Source organism: Haemorhous mexicanus, chromosome 5 (genome assembly GCF_027477595.1).
Source record: "Haemorhous mexicanus isolate bHaeMex1 chromosome 5, bHaeMex1.pri, whole genome shotgun sequence".
Taxonomy (NCBI): Eukaryota; Metazoa; Chordata; class Aves; order Passeriformes; family Fringillidae; genus Haemorhous; species Haemorhous mexicanus.
In genome coordinates, this window is record NC_082345.1 from 46541879 (window position 1) to 46564851 (window position 22973).

At 38.5% G+C, this 22973-nt stretch overlaps 2 protein-coding genes across 7 annotated transcripts in view; one reads left to right on the plus strand and one right to left on the minus strand.

Annotated features, from left to right (window-relative positions):
* Positions 1-22973, minus strand: part of TMEM117 (transmembrane protein 117) — a 179474-nt gene that overhangs the window by 143857 nt on the left and 12644 nt on the right. For 5 of the 6 annotated variants that reach the window (XM_059847049.1, XM_059847048.1, XM_059847047.1 and 2 more), the window contains exon 3: positions 8995-9127. In XM_059847049.1, the coding sequence (XP_059703032.1) occupies positions 8995-9127 (133 nt within the window). Of the gene's footprint in view, positions 1-8994; positions 9129-22973 lie in introns of those variants that run through there. The other variant, XM_059847052.1, reaches the window with a different exon arrangement.
* On the plus strand, positions 10825-16493 carry LOC132327668 (P2Y purinoceptor 1-like). The gene is made up of 2 exons (XM_059847054.1): positions 10825-10894; positions 15535-16493. The coding sequence occupies exons 1-2, from the start codon at positions 10825-10827 to the stop codon at positions 16491-16493; spliced, it is 1029 nt and encodes a 342-aa protein (XP_059703037.1).

The following is a 22973-nucleotide window of genomic DNA, read 5'->3' on the forward strand; positions in this document are numbered from 1 at the left end:
AAAATCTTCCTAGATCATCTAGTGTGAATTCTGACTAAAGAACTCAAAATTTGGCACAAAGACTCACAGAGAGAATAAACCAGCAATCTGAGTAATCAACTGGAAAAAAATAAATAAAGCAAGAAAGCCTTTAAGGTCCAGAGTACTTTTGTAGATTAAATTCTCTCTATTAAATCTTGAACATTTCTCCTCCCTCCACAAATTTACTGTCTTTTTTCCCTCTTGAGGGCCTAGTATGAAAGTTTTTCCATACTGTAGGTATTGCTAAGAGAAGACTAAGGATTCAAGTCCAATTCCATAGGGAAAATACTGCTAGTTTCATTTTAGATTAACCTAAGTAAGTTTCAGATTAAATAAGGCAAGGAGCAGGAATGAGTTACAGTATTGCTCTACCACCTTCATTTGTGCCCTTTGCAGTCTGGTAACTATTTCCAAGTTACAGTATTGCTCTACCACCTTCATTTGTGCCTTTTGCAGTCTGGTAACTATTTCCAATCTGTCCATTTCATTTGTGGAGATTAAAACACTTGGATATTTTTAATGTTTTTCTCTCACTGGAATATACCTGAGGGTTTTCTGGAAACTCAAAAATTGTTTGTAGCTTCCCTTTTACAACCAAAATGTTAGAATTCATTAGCCTGGGTGAAAAAATCCCAGAAGACTTTGATTAAAAAAAAAAACCACTACATTTTCTAGTTTGGAAAAAAGGTAGTCCATTTTTAATTGGCATCAAACATTCATAATTTCTTATGTACAAACACATTTCTTAGTGTGGTGATTTGTAGAGGTATGAACATATTAATGAAGAGGTGCCACCTGAAAGTGATATCCCGTTTTAAAAAACACTGCATTAACCATGCAGGTTAATCACTAAAGCACTGGTTTTTTACATCACACTTAGAGATTCTCTTTAAGAAGACTAGAAAACAGGCAATTGCTGAACAGTGCAGGTAAATATTTTTTAAATTGACTACTTTTTTTGTTACAGTTGTGTTTTTAGGGTGATTGATGGTTTCACCATCAGATAAAGCAACAGGGAGACATGCATTATTACTTGTTAAATTCAGACATTTATATAAAAATGTCTGTGCAGTAATTTTTCAAGATGACAATAAAATGTGTCATACAAATGTGTGTAGTTTTGGGAGGGACTGCAATCTTAAATGTTTTTAAAAAGCTCATGTTATATTTTCTCGGAAAGCAAACCTGTTTTTCTATTTTCTTCCATTACCCCCGTACTACTAAACAGTGAAAAAAATCAGATACTTCAAATTGCCCTCTCTAGCATGAGCAGATTAATTTATGGCACTAGGGCCATAATCTGGCAAGAATTACCCCAAATGCTCAATTTGATTCACACAAGCAGTCCCCTGCAAACACAAGGCAGTTGATGTAGCCAGGAGCAAGAGAAGGGCAGAGCCCATCACCCTGTGCCACCCCTGGGAGCTGAAAGCACCACGGGAGCCAACTCTGGCTGAATCCCAGCAGCTGCTGCCGCTGCTGCTGCCAGGGGAGACCAAACGCCTGCAAAATTTCTTCCTGCACTTTCCAGTTCTTTCCCTTCCCTGCCATGGCTTTCATGTTCAGCAGTCTCCATCACGAGGGCAGCCTGCCCTCCATCAGCCCAGGAGGGCTGGGAAACAGGCTGCCTCCCCATCTGCTGCTGCCACCTACCTCGCTGCTGGCAGGCATGCTGGGGACAGGTGGGCTCTTCTCCCCAGTTCTGCTCTGATGACAAAAAGGAGAATACAGCAGCAGTACCTACAGCAAGCAAATGTCTCACCAGGGTGGCAGCTGGGCTACAGAATTTTCTATTCTAGGTTCTTGGTATCTTCAGGGTTTTCAGCCAAAACTAAGAAGGATAAAAAGTGTCAAGAAGACTTTTCTTCTTAAAAAACTCATCTTTATAGAAGTTTTCATTATTAAATTTCTATTTTTGAAACACTGTTTATCTCAATGTCCTCCTGTAAGCTAAAAGCAAACAATACAGTAATGGGCCAGCTCCTCAGCTAAAGGAAATTGGCAGTAGGTCTCTCAGAAGATAAACCTCAATTTTAGGTTCCCCTGGCAAAGGAAAAACCTCTTAGAAGTGCAGATTGCAGCTTTACAGATTTTCTAGTTCAAGGTGAGATGACCTGAAAACATGATAGCCTAGACAAGAAGAAACTATGCTTGACTCAGGCCATTCCAAAAGGACTATTCCCTAACAGGCCTCAGGAGGTGTCTTTGGACCTTTACACAGAGATATTACCCACAGACATGTGACCTCAGCTCATGAGCTGCAAACACAGGGCAAGCCACTAACTTGTTCCCCAGACTGTTTTTCTCTTTGGAACTCAATAATCTGGGCTAGAGAAAAGTATTTTTCAGTCTTCAGGGAACCCAACTCATGTGTGTCATGGGCAAAGACAACGAGAAATGAACACAGCATCAATGCTACAGCTCCTGAAATGGCAAGAGAGCTGCTGGAGCAGAGCATTTTCACATAATCCTGCTGGAAATGCCACAGCAGCAAGGTTAGTGTGGTTGAGGGAAAACACTCTCAATGTCTTCCTGTGAATTCAATACAGAGGGTATGAAATAAGAAAATTTGTAATTGTGCCATCAATTAACTTTATGCTTGCATAAGGTTTAAGAACATTGTGCTGTGATCAATTTACCTAGTCATTTATTCCTAGCGCTGGAAAGGAAATTTATTTGAAAGGAGGAAAGGGGAATCAGTCTATAAAGCCCTAAGACATTCCCACAGTCACATCAGTCTCACCACGGCAACACCACAGGACAGCTAGGACACAGCCACAGGGCTACCTGTCCCTCCGTCTTGGGTTTGAGCAAGACCCCTCTGGTGCTGGACATGCCTTTGTCTCTCCCATGCTTCTCCCATTGCAGCCTCCAGCATCCTCCGTAGCTGCTGCTCATAGCTAACAGGTCTGGCTGTGCTCAGCACTTGCAGTTCTTCCCTCTGAAGAACCTGTTATCAGTGACAACCCTCTTGGAACCAGAGTCATTGATTTTGTGCAACAAATAGAACTCTTACCCAAACAACTACAAGTACCTGAGACTAATTCAGTCAGCCTGCATGACAAGTACTTTATGCCCAAGCTGTGTCTTCTGCCTGTATCTTGACAGAGAGCTCCTTCCAAAACTGCTATGTGTCTCTTGAGATTCTATGGTTTGGCCTTGGACTGTAAGCTGTCTAGAAGAGTTTACAGGAAAATAATTTGGCTTTGATATTTTTTTTTTCTCACTGTTTGGTGTTCTCCACCAATTCCTATTAATTCAGTCATTTGATCCAAGTGATTAACATTGCTCTCACCCTGACTGACCTGCCTTACAAGAGAGTCAATTATGCCACAGGAGTTTTGGCAGCCTTTGATACCAACAACCAGCAGGTAGTGCTGGGATAGTTCAGGACAAGAGAGCTCTTTGGTGTCCTGGGATACCACCCTCCCTGGGGTCCGTGATGATTCCATGCCAACTGTTTTGTGATGTGCAAGACCTCCCTTGCCCTTTCTCTGCAGAGAGCGTGGTTTGGGGAATGAGTTTCTTGGTCATTAAAAGGTTTGGGTTTTCAGAATCATCATCTTGTAATTATACCTTAACTAATCATTTTCTATTCTTTGCCATTTCCTGGCTTAGAAGAAAGAAAAGTTTGATGAAGTCTGCTTCACCGAAGACAGAAGCAATATGGCAGATTTAGCGCATGGAGAGGTACTTTTTGAATAGTAAGTAAGTTTTTTTGGGAGTAAGTTAAGCTATAAAGAATGAAACACCATGAACTAGCTGGCTCAAGACACTTTCCAGCCACAGTGACTCGGAAAATACGTTTTCTATCGCTGCTGTGATCTCACTAGACACCTGTGCCTTAGGATGCCAGCTGGGAGGACAACCTGCAATAAAAGGCTAACTTGTAAACTTCTTACAGACTGCATTCTTAGAGCAATATTTTACACCCATAATTTGTATAACCACAATACAATAATAAATGATAAACTTTCTGCTTCTATATACTTTTACATAATGTAAACCTGTCACAGCTTTTGCTGTTTAGAAGCTACAAACATTCTAAGGGAGTTCCGGTTTGCCACGCACATTTTGAGAAAGAATGATGGCCCCAAAGGATTAATGTCTGAGAACAGCATAGAGGCCTTGCAGATTTGGAACCTTTCCTTCTAGCAGTTCACAGAAGCTTGAGCTTTCTGAAGCTCACAGCATAATTCTATAATCTTTGCCAAATATTGAGCATGACTACAGTATAAATACGCTGCTACACCAAATATACACAGAGGACACATCAAAATAAAGCCCACAAAACATATGGCCAGGTAGACAGAGCTATGAAAGTTTACTGGAGGCCCAATATAGATCCACTGTGGGCCTCACAGGTCTGTAGAATAGTAACCATGGCTAGGAAAACAGACCAAATCTTTGTTGTCCCTAAACCTTGTTCTAAAATTATGCTAATGATGACTAATCCTTGACTCTAATGAGCAATCAAACAAACTAAAGCACAGAATCCTGAACAACATGTGGCTTTTAAGCTTTGAGTAAATACACATTTCCAGGGACACGATAATCTGTGTCTTGGGGAAAAAGGAAAAGGGGCAGTAACTAATTTGGATAAGGGTAAAGTAGAAATAGAAAGTTTAGAATAGTTTAATAGAAAGCTATTATTGTTAAATAGCTGTTTCCTTGTTTCAGCTTGTCAAACAAAATGCAAGCCCTCTGTACAGGCATTTGTCAGCTGCAGATTGTACTTGGGTCCAAATCCACTAAATCACTCTAACTAAAATTAATTAAAGTTGCATTGTTATTCCTAAGGAATTTCTGCAAGTAATGAAAAATGTATTGAAATTTCACACTTTTTCTGCAAAAGAAATGAGCAGTAAGAGAAGATATAACTACACCAAAAAATATGTGCTCTCTCCTAGTGCTTCATAAGAACGACCAAAACCTTTTGACAGCACAGGTAATAAATTTACACCAAACCCTCTCCTGACACATGCAACACTCAAAGAAGTCAACCCCAACAATTTGTATTATTGCTACAGTGATGTGACAATTTGCAGCTGAAGAGAAAATGGGTTTCTCTGTTATTTCAGTGACAGTTTACAGTGTTGAATCATGATGCACCTGAACATCCTTTGGACAACTGAAAATCTCCACCTAGGACAAGACAGCTGACATTTGTGACACAAGCAGTCACAACTTTGATTTTTGGACATCATATGAAAAGTACATCACCGTGTTGTGATGTTAAACATCAAAGCATTATTTACTGGTGTGGGCACCCAAAGGAGAAAATGGGTTTCCTTTTGGTGATATATCCCCTACTTCAAGCAATACAGTTGGGAAAACTTCAATGTGAGTAGGTACAGACTTGGAACACCTCAGTATGCCAAGGGCACAACAATCACATATAAATGATAAAAATACGGGACATTTCCAGACTTGAAATTCCTTTAAAGAAAGGAACAAAGAATAAAGGGCTCTGAATTTGCTTGTGGCACAGAAAAACCCAGAAAAAAAGTTTGATAGCGAGGATCCCCGTATACTTTCAGGGGATTTCGCTTCTTAAACTGAGCCCTTTGCTGCCACCACGTGGCCTTGCCGCAAGACACTTTTTGATACAGAAAAATAAAAGTTTCCTTCTTTCATTTATGTCTCAAATACAGTCTTCAATAAATAACCCATGTTCCTCATCTGTTACACAGCTCAAAATCACTGCTTAATTTCAAGAATCTAAATGACCTAAGATAATAAATGAACACCCAAGTCCCTCGCTTTTTAAAAAAGTATTGAATGGCATTTTGGTAACAGATATAGTCACCAGATATTCAGTTCTGACTACAAGAACAGGGACCTTACACTAGTGATCAGTGGATCAGTGCCCTACACTGTGAAGTGCACTACACTATGAAGTACCTAAAAGGAAACATCACTGAAAAAGAAAAATAGTGATTTTAAATTTAAAGAGACTCATTCAAATCGGTCACAACATTTTTATTTCAAATAGTCATGCTTTCACCCAGCAGACAGCTGTACAATGTAATACAAATACCAACAACTTGTTCATATAATTATAGAATTGTTAACACTGGAAAAGACCTCCATGGTCATCAAAGGCAACTGTTTACTGAGAACCAGTGTGTTTACCTCTAAAGCCCAAGAGCCACACCTCCTCTGAGCACTTCCAGAGACTGTGATTCCACCACTTCCCTGGACAGTCTGCTCCAATGCTCAACGACCCTTTCTGTGAAGTATCTTTTTTCCCAATATCCAACACACACCACCCTGGCACAATTGGAGGCCTTTCCCTCTCAACCTGTCAGTAGATGTCCAGGAGAAGAGATGGACCCCTCCTCACTACAGCTTCCATTCAGGTCATTGTAGATGGTGACAGGGCCTCCCCTAAGTCTCCTTTATTACAGAATATACAAACCCCAGCACCCTGAGCCACTTCTCTTATGACTCCCTTCTCCAGTCTCATTGCCCTTCTCTGGCCATGCTCCAGCACCTCAATGACTTTCCTGTAGTGAGGGGCCCAAAACTGAACACAATTTTCAGCTTGTGCTCTTCCCTGAAAATTCAAGTCCCTACTGCCACATTTTTTAAGGGATATAGTCACACTATTTTAGGTTTGCTGCACTAAGACACATGTGAAGTGTCTTTTAAAAATACTTTAAAAAAAAAAAAACCCAAATTTTGGCAACTGTAAAATGCACCTTTTTTAGATATGGTTATATGACAGAGCTTTCAATCACAGGTTTCTCAAGCCCTCAAAAGGGCTTTTACTGTAGTCATCCATGCTGGCATAATGCAGGATGTATGACTTTCCTACTTGTGTGCCAGAAAGGGATTTTCATTGAGACCAAACATCTGACATAAAGAAACTTGTCAGAATCCCTCTGCTGCCAGAACCCAGGGAAAGGTGATCCAGAGACATTGCAAGGAGAAAACAAAAAAAAAGGCAGAAAAAAAGAATGTTTTTCGCTTAGTCTTGTAGACAGGAAGGCTTTCATAGCCCTTGTATTGAGCGATGTGTAATCTGGGATGCCTGTGCTTCCGAGGAGCCCGCAGGCTCAAAGGTCAGTTTGTCTCTACAAACACCCTAACCTTCATACATGCAAACTCTGACCTTCATCCTGGAAACCAGGCTCTCTGGTGACAATCATTTCAGCAAGGCACTGTGGTAAAAGATATAGACAGAGCTGTTCTTTTGCACAGAAGTACAAACCATGAAGCAAACAGCTTTCATCAGGATTACTTTTACCCAGGAAAAAAAAATTCACTCCATGGAGCAGTTGGCTTTGATGATGTTTGTTGTAGAAACCGACTTTTCAAAAGTACTGCACATTGTTCTACCCCAGCTTTGAGAGGACTGATCCAAGAGCTCTGTTTTACTGATGATTTAAGTTCTGTAAAGAGCCCTCAGTCCACTTTGAAAAGAGCCATGCAATTCCATGAGCGCATTATGGTGAACCTCCCAAAAGAATCACAACACATCCAGAGCTGGGGCATAAGCCCCAGGAAAGGAGAGGCTTCACCCCACAGAAAGCAAGAGGGCACATTGTCTGACACAGCTATTTTAGTACTATTTCCATGGATGTGGATGCTGATGGCCACACAGCCTCTTAGCTCTGTTACAAGCTAATGGAAGCTTGCAACAGAGACAGGAAGCAAGAATGTGGAAGGACAAATGAAATCTGATTTCCAGACATGAGTCAGGCTTTCAAGATTCTTAATGCTTTGTCTAACAGCTAGCTGGTTTTAGTTTATAGAACATTAGAAAAACCAAATATAAATCTTAACATGATGCCAATAATAGTATGACTACGTAAATAGGGAAGCCAGAAACCTGCAATGCTCCCTGCCTCCTCATCCTAAATTAGCCCACCTGTTATTGAGTGCTCATATTTACCACGTCATTAGTGTGATTGTTTCATAAAACAGTCAATGAGTCTGCTGCTTTACCTGCCTGCCTCAAACCAATACATTGTTTTCCTGTCACAATCTCATGATTATCCCAGCTGGTCTGTGCTTATGCTCACTCAGTGACAGGCAATCTGCCTCCTACTCACCTTTCGCTTTATGTCACATTGTTTGCAGGACTTTGAAAACTGCACATTTTTGTTGACATGCTTAAGATCTGTAACACACCACACCAGAGCCCATTACTCATCATCAGTCTGTTGGTATGGCTCTGATATTCTGCTAGGAACAAGGAATTTAATTACTTGCATTGTTCTTCAACTCTTAAGTTCTTTGGATTTTTTATTCCTTGCCGGGAAGTCTTTAGATGCTATCTTGCTTTTCGTAAACAACGTTGCTGTGGGTTTTTTGTCCAATGAAATCATTTTGTACATATTAGATGACTAATAACATAGATTTTCTCAGGAAAATCGACACATGAAAGTGTCGACATAATAGGAGAAAGCAGGTCTTAAGACAGGAAATTTATACAAAGAGGTTAATTTAAAATCAATACATATATAATAGATGGCTGTTCATCTCTCAGCCAAACACAATTTTGCTCTGTCGGATGACCTTGTGGGAAAAAAAATTAAGAATATTCTAAAAAAATTGGATCAGCAAATATTATTGTACATAACCAAAACAGAACTATACTACCCATTTAATATCCATGAGCTTCTTCAAATTGAGATGTTTCAATTACTTTTAACTCTTAACTTCCTCCCCAGGCACAGTGGTAATGGTTAATCTTGTAGATCACTCAGTCCTAACTTCAAATCAAATTTGTTTAGCTACAATTTTATTTGTTTTAAAAAAACCATAATATTCATAAGTACTATGATTTAACAGTTGCTATCATTAGTCTAGGACACCATTTTTTATAACCAATACTTTAATCCTCTGGGCTAATTAACTAATTAAATTACTATTCTACCTAAGTTCAGAAAGAAGAGGAATAAAAAAGTTTACAGTGAAGTATGTTCTAGAGCAAAAGGGACAAAAATAAACTCCTGAACCTACCTCATATTCCCTGCCATAATGAGGAACAGGTTATAAATGTGAGAAAATATGAAGAGGAAGAGGATGGTACTGAAGAACATTGTCATCCAAGACCCATGGTCCTCCCGAAACATTTTCAGACGGAGCAACTGACCTATGGTACAAAAATTATGAGAAGGCGTATTTTAGTCAGTCAGTAAATACATGTTTGCATCATAACAAAACCAAAATAAATTACTAAACTGTATTTCTTCCAATAGCAAATTATTCCACTGTGTGCAAGGAGGACGTACTTAGCATTGTGCAAAGTACCCTTCAGTAGTTCAGCATGAACAGATATTGCTACAAAATTACAATTTACTTGCAATCCAACTCTGGGAAAAAAATTGCAACAAAGGATAATTGCAATAACAATTTCAGTATTAATTAAGAGATTATGAGAAAGACTCCGGGCCATAACAATGCATTTCAAGTGCTAAAACAGGTTACTGATTCATATATAATTTTCCTTTTTCATGTTCAAGACAGCTTTCCATGTCTAAAACAGTAAGAAGTATTTGAGGTATATCCACTGACAAATATTATTTGCTTCCTTAATTTAATTTGCTAATCAAATTATGAGTCTGTGTAGAATCTTGCACTGAATGTTCTTCTTAGACCTAATCACTTTAATCATATGATATGGTGTTATACTTTATTCTGCAAGGAACACCTTTTTTCAAACAATACTGGTGGGCCTTGCCACTGGAAAAGAAGCTCTGCTTACTCTTGCCACTGGTGTTAGGTGAAACTTTTATGGTATTTTGGCCGCAAACATATTTTTCCTGGGCTTGCTTTTTTTCTCTGTCATCTCTGCCTTTGGAGAAGTGTTTAGACTATTGAAAACCTCACCAGCACAGACAGGAATTTGCTTTTGCAAGGCTGAGAGTGCCACAGCAGAAGCCAAGAGGGGGTAAAGAAAGATGAGGGATAATTCAAGCAGCAAGGTGAAGGACAGCATCTGCCAAGGACAGAGAGCAGCCTGGTGCTAGAAGATGAGAAAACAGGGAGAACAGAAGGCATATGAGGAGCTGGACAGGAAGTGTCTAGAGAAGTGATATAGCAGACTGTGATGTGAAATGGTCTGGGATGGAGGCAATTTCTCTCAGCTGGTTGGTGAACTACCAAGTCTACATTTAGCATTGATTAGGGCTGGACACAGAGGGAAGCTATAAAGTGGGAGAAAATAATGAAAAATTTGAAATGCTCCTTCAGGCAGGCAGGAAGATTCCAGGACTGGCATTGCTGCTGAAGATGGAAGTGCAGGTTTGGGGGAAGAAGACTTGAGGACCTGGAGCAGACAGGGGCTATGGGCTGAAGAGGTAGGATTTGAGCTCGGGATTAAGCAGCTGGAAGATGAGAGTTCCTTGAAAAAGCTGAGACTTTGGAACAATGTGGGAACCATGAGGCCAGAGAAGTGACAGGTAAGTAGAGGGGCACTGAATGAAGCTCTGCAATGGGACAAGAGCAACACAGGTCCACAGACCAGTCCAGTAGTAGGCCAGCAGTACATGCCCCAAGCCCCTGTACTCTTCTACATTTTCACTGCTGGAAACCATGGCAGCTCCAGGCTTGGCTAGACTGAGGATGTCCCATAAGTCTGTCCTTTCCCAAAGAGCAAGCAGAGGCTGCTATGGCAATGGCATATTATCCTGACTTACTGAGAGGAGGGGCTTAATGATAAAAGATATTTCCCTTCCAGTTTGATACCTGCTCTCTGAACAGCTGCCATTGCATATGGAATACTACCAACCCCCTGGATAATAAGCAGTACTCGCAAAATAGAGTTGTGATTTCAGGAGGTCCAGATCAATGGAGAGAAAGAACACAGCCTGGAATCTAGACTTCTGTAATACAGATAACTCCAACTTTTCTAAAACAGGTAAGAGGAATGATTTAATAAATATTCATTGCACCTGTACCCTCCAAAGCAATGCTTTTTCCTATTTAGTTATTACACACTGATTAATACCTACTAATATGTATAAATATCATATTCTTAAAATAATATTTTCACAAATACTGTCTTCAGTAGGGAAATTCTTCCACTTTAACTTTCCTTCTACTGTAGCTTGTGTTTGCCATAAATGACTTCATTGACTCTCAAGCAGGGTTCATCAGCATAATTTTTTAATGAAAGAAATAGTACTTTAATCACAACACTGATATGTAAAAATGAAAGGAATTGAATATTAGCACAATCTTCTTCCCTAATTGCATACAAATGTTGCAGATGTTACTTATTGTTCCCATCGTACCAGTAAGTATAACACGCTAAATGCACTTAAATAAAATATGTTAAATGATCCACATAATGCTCACATTGCTTTATATATCCTTTCACATCAATTCAGTTGAAATAAAAATGGGTGATCAGATGACTGCCTAACAGGTAAGTTGTTAAAGCAAAAATTGCAAATAATGCTTATTATTTTTATAACAGAAACTAGAAGTCTGTATAATGCTTTGTTTTTATAAAATGAGCTAAAAGGTTTCACTTTGAAAACACACACAACAGAAATATTATGGGGTGTGAATGGTCAGAAATTTGGAAAACCTATCTAGTAACTGGAATAGACTTGTACTAGATTAAAATACAATTCAAAACAGCCCAACAAAATTCTCAGAGTAATTCCAGAAAAATAAAACAGTTCCAGGGCTTTTAGTATAAAGAATAGCAAACAAAAAGTAGCAAGGGGAAAAGAGAATAGATAAGGAATAATATTACAAAAATAAACTTTTGACTCATCATAGCTTTCTTTTTTTTTGTTTTTGTTTGTTTGGTTTTTTTTACTTAAGGGAAAATTAGTTGCTTGTTATAAACTTGTTAAAAATGTAAAATAAACTCCAACAGGTATGACAGAGAAGAACATGGTTATTAGGATATATTTACACATTAAAAATTATATACTTAAAAACCCCAAATAAATGTATTAAGTCTAATGGACCTTTGCAAATGCAAGTTAAATGCCGTATGAATGACCACCAGTGATAAACTGTGAATTACCTATATACAAAAATCAAGAATGTCCTATCATAATGTTTCCTAGCTCCACCAGAAGTTTTCTCAAAATGTAACTTCTTACTGGAAACAGGCCTTTTTATCACCTCCAAGGCTTTGGAGAGCACATCAACAGTACTAGGGGAACACACAGGCTAGCAGAGATGTCAGCATTTGGGGTCCTGCAACAAACTAGGCAGTAAACAACCAATATTTTTTTTCCAGTCCAAGAGAAAAGACAACTCAATAGGCAGATACAAAAAATTGAGTCAAACAGGCCACTTTTTTAAAAGCTAAAGTTTTTCCAGTATCTTTAGATCCACAGCTCATAAGACAGTTGCACTCATTAAACTGCAGAAGCAGAAACAAGAGAAACAGTAAGTTGTAACTCATGCATTTAGCATGGTTTCTTAATTATGAGTGATGGAAACCATAAACTTCAACCATTTCCTGGGCATATTTGTAATATTCTAATACCAAGCTCTTCATTGAATCAGATATATTCCTTTAATTCCGGGTGCACCATCAAGGGATTGCTCTTTCTGCCTACTTAGTGCTCCAGGTCATCTTCATCTTTGACTGAAACTGTTCAGCTGAAAAATTAACCTCAATAAATGGGAAGTATTTTTTAACCTTGAAAGCCAATTCTACTTTCATCAAAGTTTGGCAAGTCTGATTTTAGTCAGCACTAACAACACATGCACACTATAATGCCATGGTGCAGTTGCTCATCCCATCCCAATACAATATGCATATATGTGTGTTGGCTGGCTTTGCTTGAGAACACATGGACTTAGCAGTGAATGCTGTAATGTTCAGAAAAATAAAGTTTTCTTAAAATACAGATGCAAAATTTTGGATTCAAACTGTGATGACAATCTAGTCATATCCTGTAGCTTTAGTTATGCTGTTGGTGCTAAGACAGTAGACAGAAATTGCTATTGTCTGATATAAAAAAATGTCACTTCTGAAAATCATTACAGTCCGTATCTTCTGGCCACAGGGTAGCTCCAATGGCTTCAGCATAGAGCAGGGCACGCTGCCTGTCTTCCTGCATGCAGTCAGCCTTCATCTGTGATTGTATAGGCTTTAAATTCTGCTAATGGAAGACCAGGAGATCCTGGAGTAGCACCAAGCTGGGGGTCAAACTCCTTGTGTTTTCCTCTTGCTTATTAAATTATCTCAAGAAAGGTTCTTTTTATCTCTGCACCTGTTCCCCTGTGTCCACCCTCTAAGTCACTCACTTCAGTTGCAGAGCACAGCTTCAAGAACCAAATCTTTTTTATGGTCTAAGCTCTACTACAGTACAAAGAATTAGCAGGAGACAGCAAAAATATTTCAGAAAATTTAAACAGGAATCCCAAGCAAGGTAGACATGTGGGAAATGCCTACACAAACAGACTTATTTTCTAATGACCCTCTGAGCTCCAAATGCACCTTACACAGCTGGGCAGCTCCATCCCCTTCAGCTACAAAACCAACTTCATACAGCTCAGCCCTGAGTGGAGCCCAGCAAACTGAAGGTGATGAAGGAGATGGGGGTTTTGTTTCGTTCAAGTCTGTGACTGCCCCAATGTGGTTACAAGGCTGCACATCCAGACTTTATCTGGCCAACTTGGAGCAAAGCAGAGCAGGGGGCACAGCTGTTTGCCTCCCTCCATTCAGACCTACCTATAGCCCTTGGCCAGAAGCTCAATAAGATTGGGAACCTGGCATTACAATTCCCTGGTGCAGCTGTGGCCATACTGTTTGTAGCCAGTTTAGGACTTACTTATACTGCCATTTGTAAGCACTGAATAGGAAGGCAGAGGGAAATGCCATTTAATTCCAAGAACACACAAACTCTAGCCAAGAGGATTTTAGGAAAATATGAATTTCTATACCTATTCAAACTACTTTTAATTGAACATATCATGAGAAAAAGTTACTTAACTATCTTTCACGTTTTAAAGAATTTACAGGGATATCTTATAAATGTCAGAAGACAACAATCACACAGTTTGTGTAATTTTTTATATTCACAAAGCCTAAGGAGCAGGGAAAGTATAGCTACCTTAGGTTAAAGTCCAGTGCTTCAATACTTTAAAAAATACATTTATAGAACAAACACTCTCCACCTGTGAAATACACTGTGAGTAGAACAGATGGTTTTCTATCTACATCATTTCCTGGAAAGTCATTTGACTGCCTTTGTTGCTGAGCTTCTAGAGAAACCACTTTTCTTCCTAATTTTGTTGCGTACAGTCTAAACCAGCTTTTTGTCAGGTAACTGAGTGGACTATAAATTTGCAAAGCACAATAATGCAATATTTATTTAGCAGGTCTTCACTCTAGCTTCTGTTTGTTGTAGTTTGACTCATGTATGTGAACATACCTTTGGAAAAGTCTTATTGTATTAAGCTTGACACAAAATCAAAGCATTACATTAGAGAAAAAATCCACTATTGCCAACTCAATGGTTGAAGATGTTTCAAAATTTTCAATGAAAAGGTTCTTTCTTCCACTCAAAGTATGGCCTGTACTGATGAATATTTTATTCTTGCATCCTAGCAGGCACTGTAGTGGACTCTGATTTATAAATTGCTGTTTGGATGATCCTCATAAAAAGCTTCTACTTGGACAGACCTCACAGTTTGGCATCATTTGGAAATTTTCTGGGAACATAACAAACTGCAATTGGTGACAGCTCATTCTGACAGAATATTCCAGCCTTTGGTTTTATTAGAAGAAAAAAAAAATCATTAGAATTAAGCAGAAGACTTAATAAGCAGTAAAAACTTGCTTTGAAAAATACACCGCAGATCTATATTCCACATTTTCCATAATGGGAATTGATACAAAGTAGGCCATAATGTTAGATGAAAAGAATATTTTCTAACCCTACCACGGCACAATCTTTTAATCCTGGGACAAATATTTACAGAAGAAAATCAAAGAAAAAAGTCAAAAAAAGAACTTTGTCTAGCACTTTAGATTGAAAAGTTTCTGTGGCCTTCACTACAAGCAGAATTTCATCCTAATTTGTTTTGATGCTGTTTCCAGTCACCACAGCTCAGTGCACAGCTGCCCACATGAAGCTTGCCCCTAGGCCCCATATGGATGCTCAAGGCAATCAAAGCAATGATGGAATGAACATGGGCAATTACTGTCCTTCTGTCACCTCCTCTGCTTTTTCCAAAGATAGATTAGTGGCCAAGGGACACTGCTCTCACTTGAGAGCGCACACAATTTTTCTCACATCCATTGTACACTACAGTAAATAGCAGAGAGGAAAGTACATAAAGCTTCCCATATAAGTTCACGAAGATCTGCTCGTGTGGGTGTTGTAGGGTAAGCTGTGTAACCTACTTGGAGTTTACATTTCCTTCAGATAGAGGAGAGAGTTTCTACATTATACTGTGTTCTGAATTCTATTGCCAGTTCATACACACTGAATTTAACTTATAATTTTTGAGTTTTAAATGCAATGTATCCAACTCTGGTTTTATTTTAAAGGCTGTTGGTCTCTCTTTTCCCTTCAGGCGTACTCCGTGGACAGATGATGAATGGTACATGCGCTATTTTCATCTGCAACAGAAATCCTAAGCTGGAGTGGTACTGTTATTTGCTGATTCTGGTTTGCCTTTTCACTTTATTAACAGGATTTCTAGGCAATATACTTGCACTACGACACTATGTTTACTGCATGAAGACATGGACTACCAATACTATATTTCTCTTTAATTTGGCACTGTGTGACTTTACTTGGACTCTCATGGCACCTTTTTCAGTATATTACAATATCCAGAGGTTTGCTGTCTTTTTCAGTCAAGCGTTTTATCAGATCATAGGACTATTTTTTAGTATTAATATCTATGGAAGTGTGTATTTCCTGACACTCATCAGCTTTGACAGATACATAGGTGCTGTTCATCCCATCAGTTCATTAACATGGTGGGACAAAGAAAAGGCTGTGCTTTGCACCATCGGGGTCTGGATCATCATAGCGATTGCATCGGCGCCTGAGATCTACTACACAGTTGCAGCTAGAAGAGAGCACAGCATCACAAATTATCTGGATAGCACTGAAGAACCTTTACAATTTGCCGTGCCATTCACACTCTCCAAAATCATACTGAGATTCCTAATTCCAGCCACAGTCATCTTTACATGCTACATGTTGACTCTCAAAGCATTACTGCAGTTCAGTAAACGTCAGCAAAGAAGGAACAGACTTGTTAGGCCTCTGTTACTGATTTCAGCTGCTATGATTGTGTTTGCTGTTTCTTTCATACCTTACCATGTGATGATGATGGTGATACTAATTTACAGAATTAACTGTCAACCACCCTGTGGGAACATGGGCACATTAAGTGCCATTTACAAAGTCACAGAGATCATCTGCAGCATCAACAGTTGCCTTGACCCGATCATTTTTACTATAGCAAATAAGACATTCTATCAAAGAATTAAAAGTATAAAATGCCATCCCAAATGCTAGTACTGCTGTTGTCTGACAGGAAGGGTAAGGGACATCACTCTGTCCCTGAGAACAATGACTTAAACACCAGTGTACAAAGACTTGTATCTCCAGCTACTCATGTGGCATTTTGTCATCAGACCCATTTCATATTTGGTCCCCATATTGTACAGATATCTCTTGAATAAGCAAGAATACAAAGAAATGCAGAGTAAAACTTAACATGACAAGAAATGCTAGCAGCTCCTAGCTTTACAGAATTGGCATTTTAAATATTGTTGTCATACCCTAATTTATTATGAAATAATACTTCTATCTCTATGTACATGCAAAAAGGAATAAAAAATTATGAAAATTTCTAAGTAGCTCCTTTAATTCTGGGAGAGAAAAATACAGCAACATTAAGAGCAGACAGCGTTTAGAAGCCTTCTTATAGTTTCTGTTAATTATTTCTTCATCAGTTTGTAAGTGCTGTCATGATTGTGATTGTGCAATTAATAACTGTCAGAATGCTTACAGCTGAAATGCTTGAGCATTAGCAGAGAGGCTTTCTACAAGTACTTCATTTTAATGCTGCTTGCTCTAGAGTTCCACTGGCAGTGGAACCCCATTAACCCAGGAAAGTGCAGCACATTTCCAAAAACAAACAAACAAAAAATAAATAGTAAGATAAAGCCCCTGAGGATAGTCAGAGTCACAGTGAATCTGCTCATGAAACAAAGAGTGGATTAGAGAGCTGTGCTAAGCCTTCTCCCAGGCAGCAGGGGATCCCCCAAACCCAGGCAGCTGCAGTTGTTTGTTATTAGTGCCCTGCTTCAGGGGAGCCCATGTTCTGCCACAAACTCTGAACTCCTCAACAGGGAGAAGTCTGCTCTGAAAAAGCTCTGAAATGCAAGAAGAGTAAGAGATGCCACTACACAGAATGCTTCTTCTCCTGCTCCTTCGGGGTCTTAGCATCACAGGTTCAGGACAGTCCAAGATAATTAGACTACAATATATTTTAGTCATTCAACCAGCACAACAGTCATCAGAACATCCACCTTCAAGAGTCATTAAATATGTGTTCTTCCATCACACTGTATGGGCAAAATAATCATGTTCCAATAATCAGCCACCTGCTGACTTGTTTTTGTGCCAAGTTCCACACATTACCTTTTTAATTATGAAAGCCCATGTACCAGTGAGCACATTAACTTTATTTTCAAAGTTACTGATGACAAAATAGATTTTCACATACTTTTTACAGTCTTAATTCTTTAATTTCCACAGTTTTAATATAATTTTCTCTTTGTATGTATTATATAATTATTCTATTCTACATAGGTATTCAATGTCTCTTTTTCTGTTTCAATTGAATTGACTAAATATATGAATATAAAATCTAGATTTTTTTTTTAATTGTCTGTCTGTAACTGTCATAAGAAAAGAATCCAGTTCTGATAATCTGAAACACTTTACAAGTGTTGGGATGTACTATTACACTCACAAAATCCCACAGAAAAATTGCATGCCTATGTGTACTTACTTCATTCTAAGTACTGCTTCTTTCCTTTAATATTTCTTAATATTTTAATTTTTCTTACTTTAAAAGAAAAATATTCCTTTTTTTAATATAATTGTCCACTGGAAACATGCCTCCATGTCTGCCTGCCTCCATTGTCTGTGTCCACAAGTTCTATAAAGCTCATTAATTGTCTATCAATAAAGCCATGTATAACACCGGTCCCAAGATGCTCATACACATAAGAGAAAAAGGGGGAAAAAGAGAGAAGTAACAACCTTATGCCTCTAGAAAGATTAGTCTCAACCAATCCTGAATAATGAAGAACAGAAGGAAAAAAGGCAGATAAGGGCATTGCTACAAAACACATCTGTGCCACAGTGCCTCTGTTGGCTGTTCTCCTAGCCTGGACATCTCATACAACACGCTGAGTCTAAAAGCACTGCATAACCTTTAAAAAAACATCCTTCCATCTCTCACCCCAAGATATTCCTGGTTCTCATGATATTCAGCAGTGAATATACTCTAGTAGCTGATAAGGGCTCTAGACATTTATTATAAATGATTATAAATGGTTATATAATCAATTAAACACTTTTTAAAAGCATTTTTGTTCAACTAGGCTGATCTAATGCTCATGTTGCCCTGACTGAAACCAAAGGTTTTCTGCAAAGTAAGAGATAAAAGGCACAAGACATCTGTTCATATTTACTTGCTTGTAATTTTACTTTGAAATACATGCTCTAAAATGTTTTATTATAATATTACCTGGATGACAGATGAAATAGAATGACAGAAACAAATAAAATTATACGTTTATACCATTTTGCTACAATAAATGAACAATAAACTAAACAGCCAAGAGCCAAAGTAAACATCTTCTACTATGACAAATATGTTGCAATACTGGTTTCTCACTGATTTTGGTTTGGATTAAATCTGAGGACATGGTATGCAGTTAAATATCTAACTATTATGAGTTTGAACACACTATATTATATTGTAATAATGTATTAGCCTACAAAACTGACTGTGAGGTCTAGGTAGCTTTATCTAGATATTCTAACATCTTCATAGTACATTCAATGAGCAAGATAGACCATGGCCTGAAAGATTTCACCTTTTATGAACATGCTCAGATATGGTCAGAGAAACAACTTTCTCATTTATTAATGTACATTCAACATGGTTTTGTAAGCAACAACTTTTAAAGCAAAAATCTCTACGTTGAAGAGATAAACTTTGCTACAAATTTCCCAAAGTTGCTAAGGAAAGCAGTCGTTATATTCTCTATTTTTCTTTGTAATACTTTCATCTCACAGAGAAACTACTGAAATGTTTAGTTATTAAGACAGGAGCTTACTTTTTTAAATAAAAATGTTCAGATGTTCCTAAAAGTTGGGCTTTCTCTTTGATATACATAAATGAGTGTATTCCGGTATCAAAGGTTTTTTTGCCATGGCTCAGAATCGCCTCACTTGGCAAAAAACTATAACAAACAATACCACAATGCTATTAAAATGCTTTACTATTGTACATTGCTTTAACCTGTGGAAGTCAAATCTCTTTAGACACGAGAAAAAATATGCCTAGACTGATTCTGCAGCTGGAGGAACCACAGCAGAGGCAGGTGATATGGCTAAGTCCATCATCTGCCTCATAAAGAAATGTAACTCCTCTGCTCCTGCTCTAAGAGACATCCAAGACTCTGAGGGGCCAAGTCTCCTGGAGCCTGCAATCAAGAGATGATGGGATGTGCTGGCCTCCTGCAGGGATCTATCAAACCTCCAGCCCTCCCAAGCTCTCTTTTCAGGACTTCAGCTTGGCACTTAGCAGCTTGATCCCTTCCACTTCACATGACTCAGCACAGATGGGACTTCCTCCAGCTGGGAAAGGTGAACCCTAAGCAGGGAGCACTGCAGCTCTCAGCTTTTGCAGTCTAAGGTAAAACGCAGCCTAATGTCACAAAAGGCAACAGTCAAGGTCTCAGCCACTGACCCAGCTGGAAAACTGATGTCCTCACACAGAATGCTGTGTGCTAAGACAAAGGGAGACAAAGAGATCTCAGGTTTCCCACCAGTTCAGCCAACATTGGTCAGAAGACTGATGTCTGTAGCCAGATGTCTTTCCACTGGGCTTCTTGTGCAGCCTGTCTTACCTGTTTTGGGTGGTCTCAAGGGCCTAATCTGAACTAAAGAGTGCAGGTGAGTGCACACAGGTGAAATGCACAGCACTCTGCCTTCCTTAGAGAAAGAAATGCCATTTTAGAAATGCCACATAGCCTTTAAAGATTTCTTGCTATTTCTCAAAGAATAAAAGAATAGAATTGTTCAAAAGAATGCACATTCATCTTTTAATACCAAAACAAGAAGAGGAGGATGGACCTTTCCTGCTGCAAGGAAAGAGCTGATACCTTCTTCTCTTAATGGATTACCCAAAGGCAAGAAAGAGGTGGGTGGTGATGGTCAGTGCCATCTGCCATATCAGACATGGCAGGGAGGTCCTGAAGGTACCACACCTCTGCTTTACATTCATGTCACTGCTACCACCTAGAAGCAATACTTCAGGCTGCTGATTCAGAAGAGTTGTAAATTGCAGATAATCTGGGAAGACCTAAAGCTGTGCCAGAATTAATGTGTAGGCAGGCTTAATTCTGACTTTTTCTGCACCTCTCAATTTCCATTATAGAGATTTAGCCCATAATTTTAATTTTAGACTTTACTATTACTGATTTTATTACTTCAGGTTTAGACAATTGTGCTGATGCAGATAAAAGGAAACCTGTAAAAATAGATATTGATTTCCTGTAATGTTTTAGAACATTTTTAATGGGGAAGTAACTGAAACCCCTGCATTAGCAACAGAAAATGCTAATGCATTTGTTCCTGAGATTTTTTAACTCTGTGACCCAATCCCAGGTCACAAAACTAACAGGAAAAAATAATTCTCTTTTTAAATGGCCTCACTGCATAATGAAAAAAACCAGTTAGTTAAAGGGCATGTAAGTATTTAATTATATTTTTGCACTCTTTATTATTTTAGAATTTTTAGCATTTTTAACTGCCAAACCTATGTAAGCAATTTCATGATCCTCCTTTTTTTTATAAATTTCAGAGCCAAAATGTTTAAGCATTATATATGTCATGCCTGCAGAAACTACATTTTCCTTCTCTGAATTCTTTGGAATCCAAACCTCCCAGCAGATAAAAGAAATGTAGCAGTGTTTATAGCCTATGTAATGTTGATGCTGAACTCTGAAGGGAAGTGCTGAAATCTCTGTTCTTCAATACCAGTTTACTGATGCTCTGCAACAACTTGTCAAAATAATCAGGCTTTTTCTATACTGTTTGTTCTTTTCTTCTGAAGCCAATTCACAAGCTTATTTTTAATAGTAAATAGAATTGCTTACAATGTATCTACTACACAGGCATTTAAAATAAACACTTATAAAGAATTTTAAGTCAGAAAACAACGCAGATTAAGCATGAGGTTTATTTTTTGTCTTCAATAAATATTTGCAACTCTGCTGCCTATTATGGAGACTGTGACTAGATCTCACATTGGACAAACAGGCACCCCAGGGGTTACTGAGCATGTCTGTGTTTCCAATCCAAAACAAAGTGGAAAGCTGCTTTTGTGGGACCAAGAGGAAGCACATCCCAGGGACAAAAAAGATACTCTCTAGCTCGCAGTGGGCTATGCACAGGGCTATGTACAGGGCTATGCACATAGACCTGAGCCTTTCCAGACTCAGTGAAAACTGCTTTTCTGTAAGCTATACACTTCTCAGCTGGCACCTGTGTATGAATCCAGATCAACACCTGTCTGAGCACCTGAAAAGGATACAATCAGTTAATCCAGTCCTCTGTCAGACTTACTGTGTGCTGCAATCTGCACAGATCTTACATGGGAAGGCTTATTATTATTCTGCCAGACTTGGACCAGTCTTAGGTTTAGCAGTTGTACTTCTAACAAGTGACTGCATCTTTGTCATAGTTTTGTTTGGAGTTTTTTATTTGTTTTTGTTTGTTTGCTTTTTATGTTGGGCTCTTCAGACTTCAGACAAGTGCACAAACTCTCATTAGGGATGCATTCTGCCCTAATTTACTCCAGGAATGGGTTTTGGTGGTGTTAGGTGTATGATTGGACTCAATTATCATAAAAGTCTTTTCCAACCAAAACGATTCTGTGATTCCTAACTTTACAAAGTGTGTGGTTTGTTAGTTCCACCACAATTTCCATACCTCACCTGCCAGCAGAACTAACTAGAGCCCTGCTCAGATGGGATTTTGATTTATCAGAGAATGAGTGATACCATATCTGTTATTTTCATGCTGTGATAATGGTTATAGCAGACGAGGTCCAGCTGGTTTATAGCAGGGCTAGCGGCTGCAATTACAGTCTGTGTAAACAATTGGCCAGAACCACCATTATCAGAGGAAAATTAGCTTTTAACAGCAATTCAGACAGAACTAAGTATCTTTCAACAGAGGAGCACCTTCTAGTGGTCTCGAGTGAACACGGCAGCTAGTTAAACAGCTCTCCAAGTAAGGAGAGCTAAATATGCTAGATAAAGAATAGTAATGCATATTTCTGTACACTATTTTTATTATTAAATTCATTATTCACGTAAAAACAAAGGAGGTAAAACAAGCATATATTGGAAAAATTAAAACATTTTTCAATTACAATATTTTCTGCTCCTCCCCTTCTCCTTGCTGACCTAATAGTTCGCTAGCTTTTTATACAGTTACCTTGAAAGAGTATTTTTTATGTTATACCTGCAACCTACCCATCCTTTTGCTTTATTAGTAATGAAATTTTTTCTTCATTATACACCAGCTCCAAAGGAAATTTGCCATGGAAATATTACTTTTTTCAGTTTCCCTGATTATTATAACACAATTTTTCCAGCCAGAGTTTTCCTAGTAAGCTTAGTTTTTGCAATATATTATATGTCCTGGTTACTTTTGTAAATAAAATAGCATCAAATGATTGAA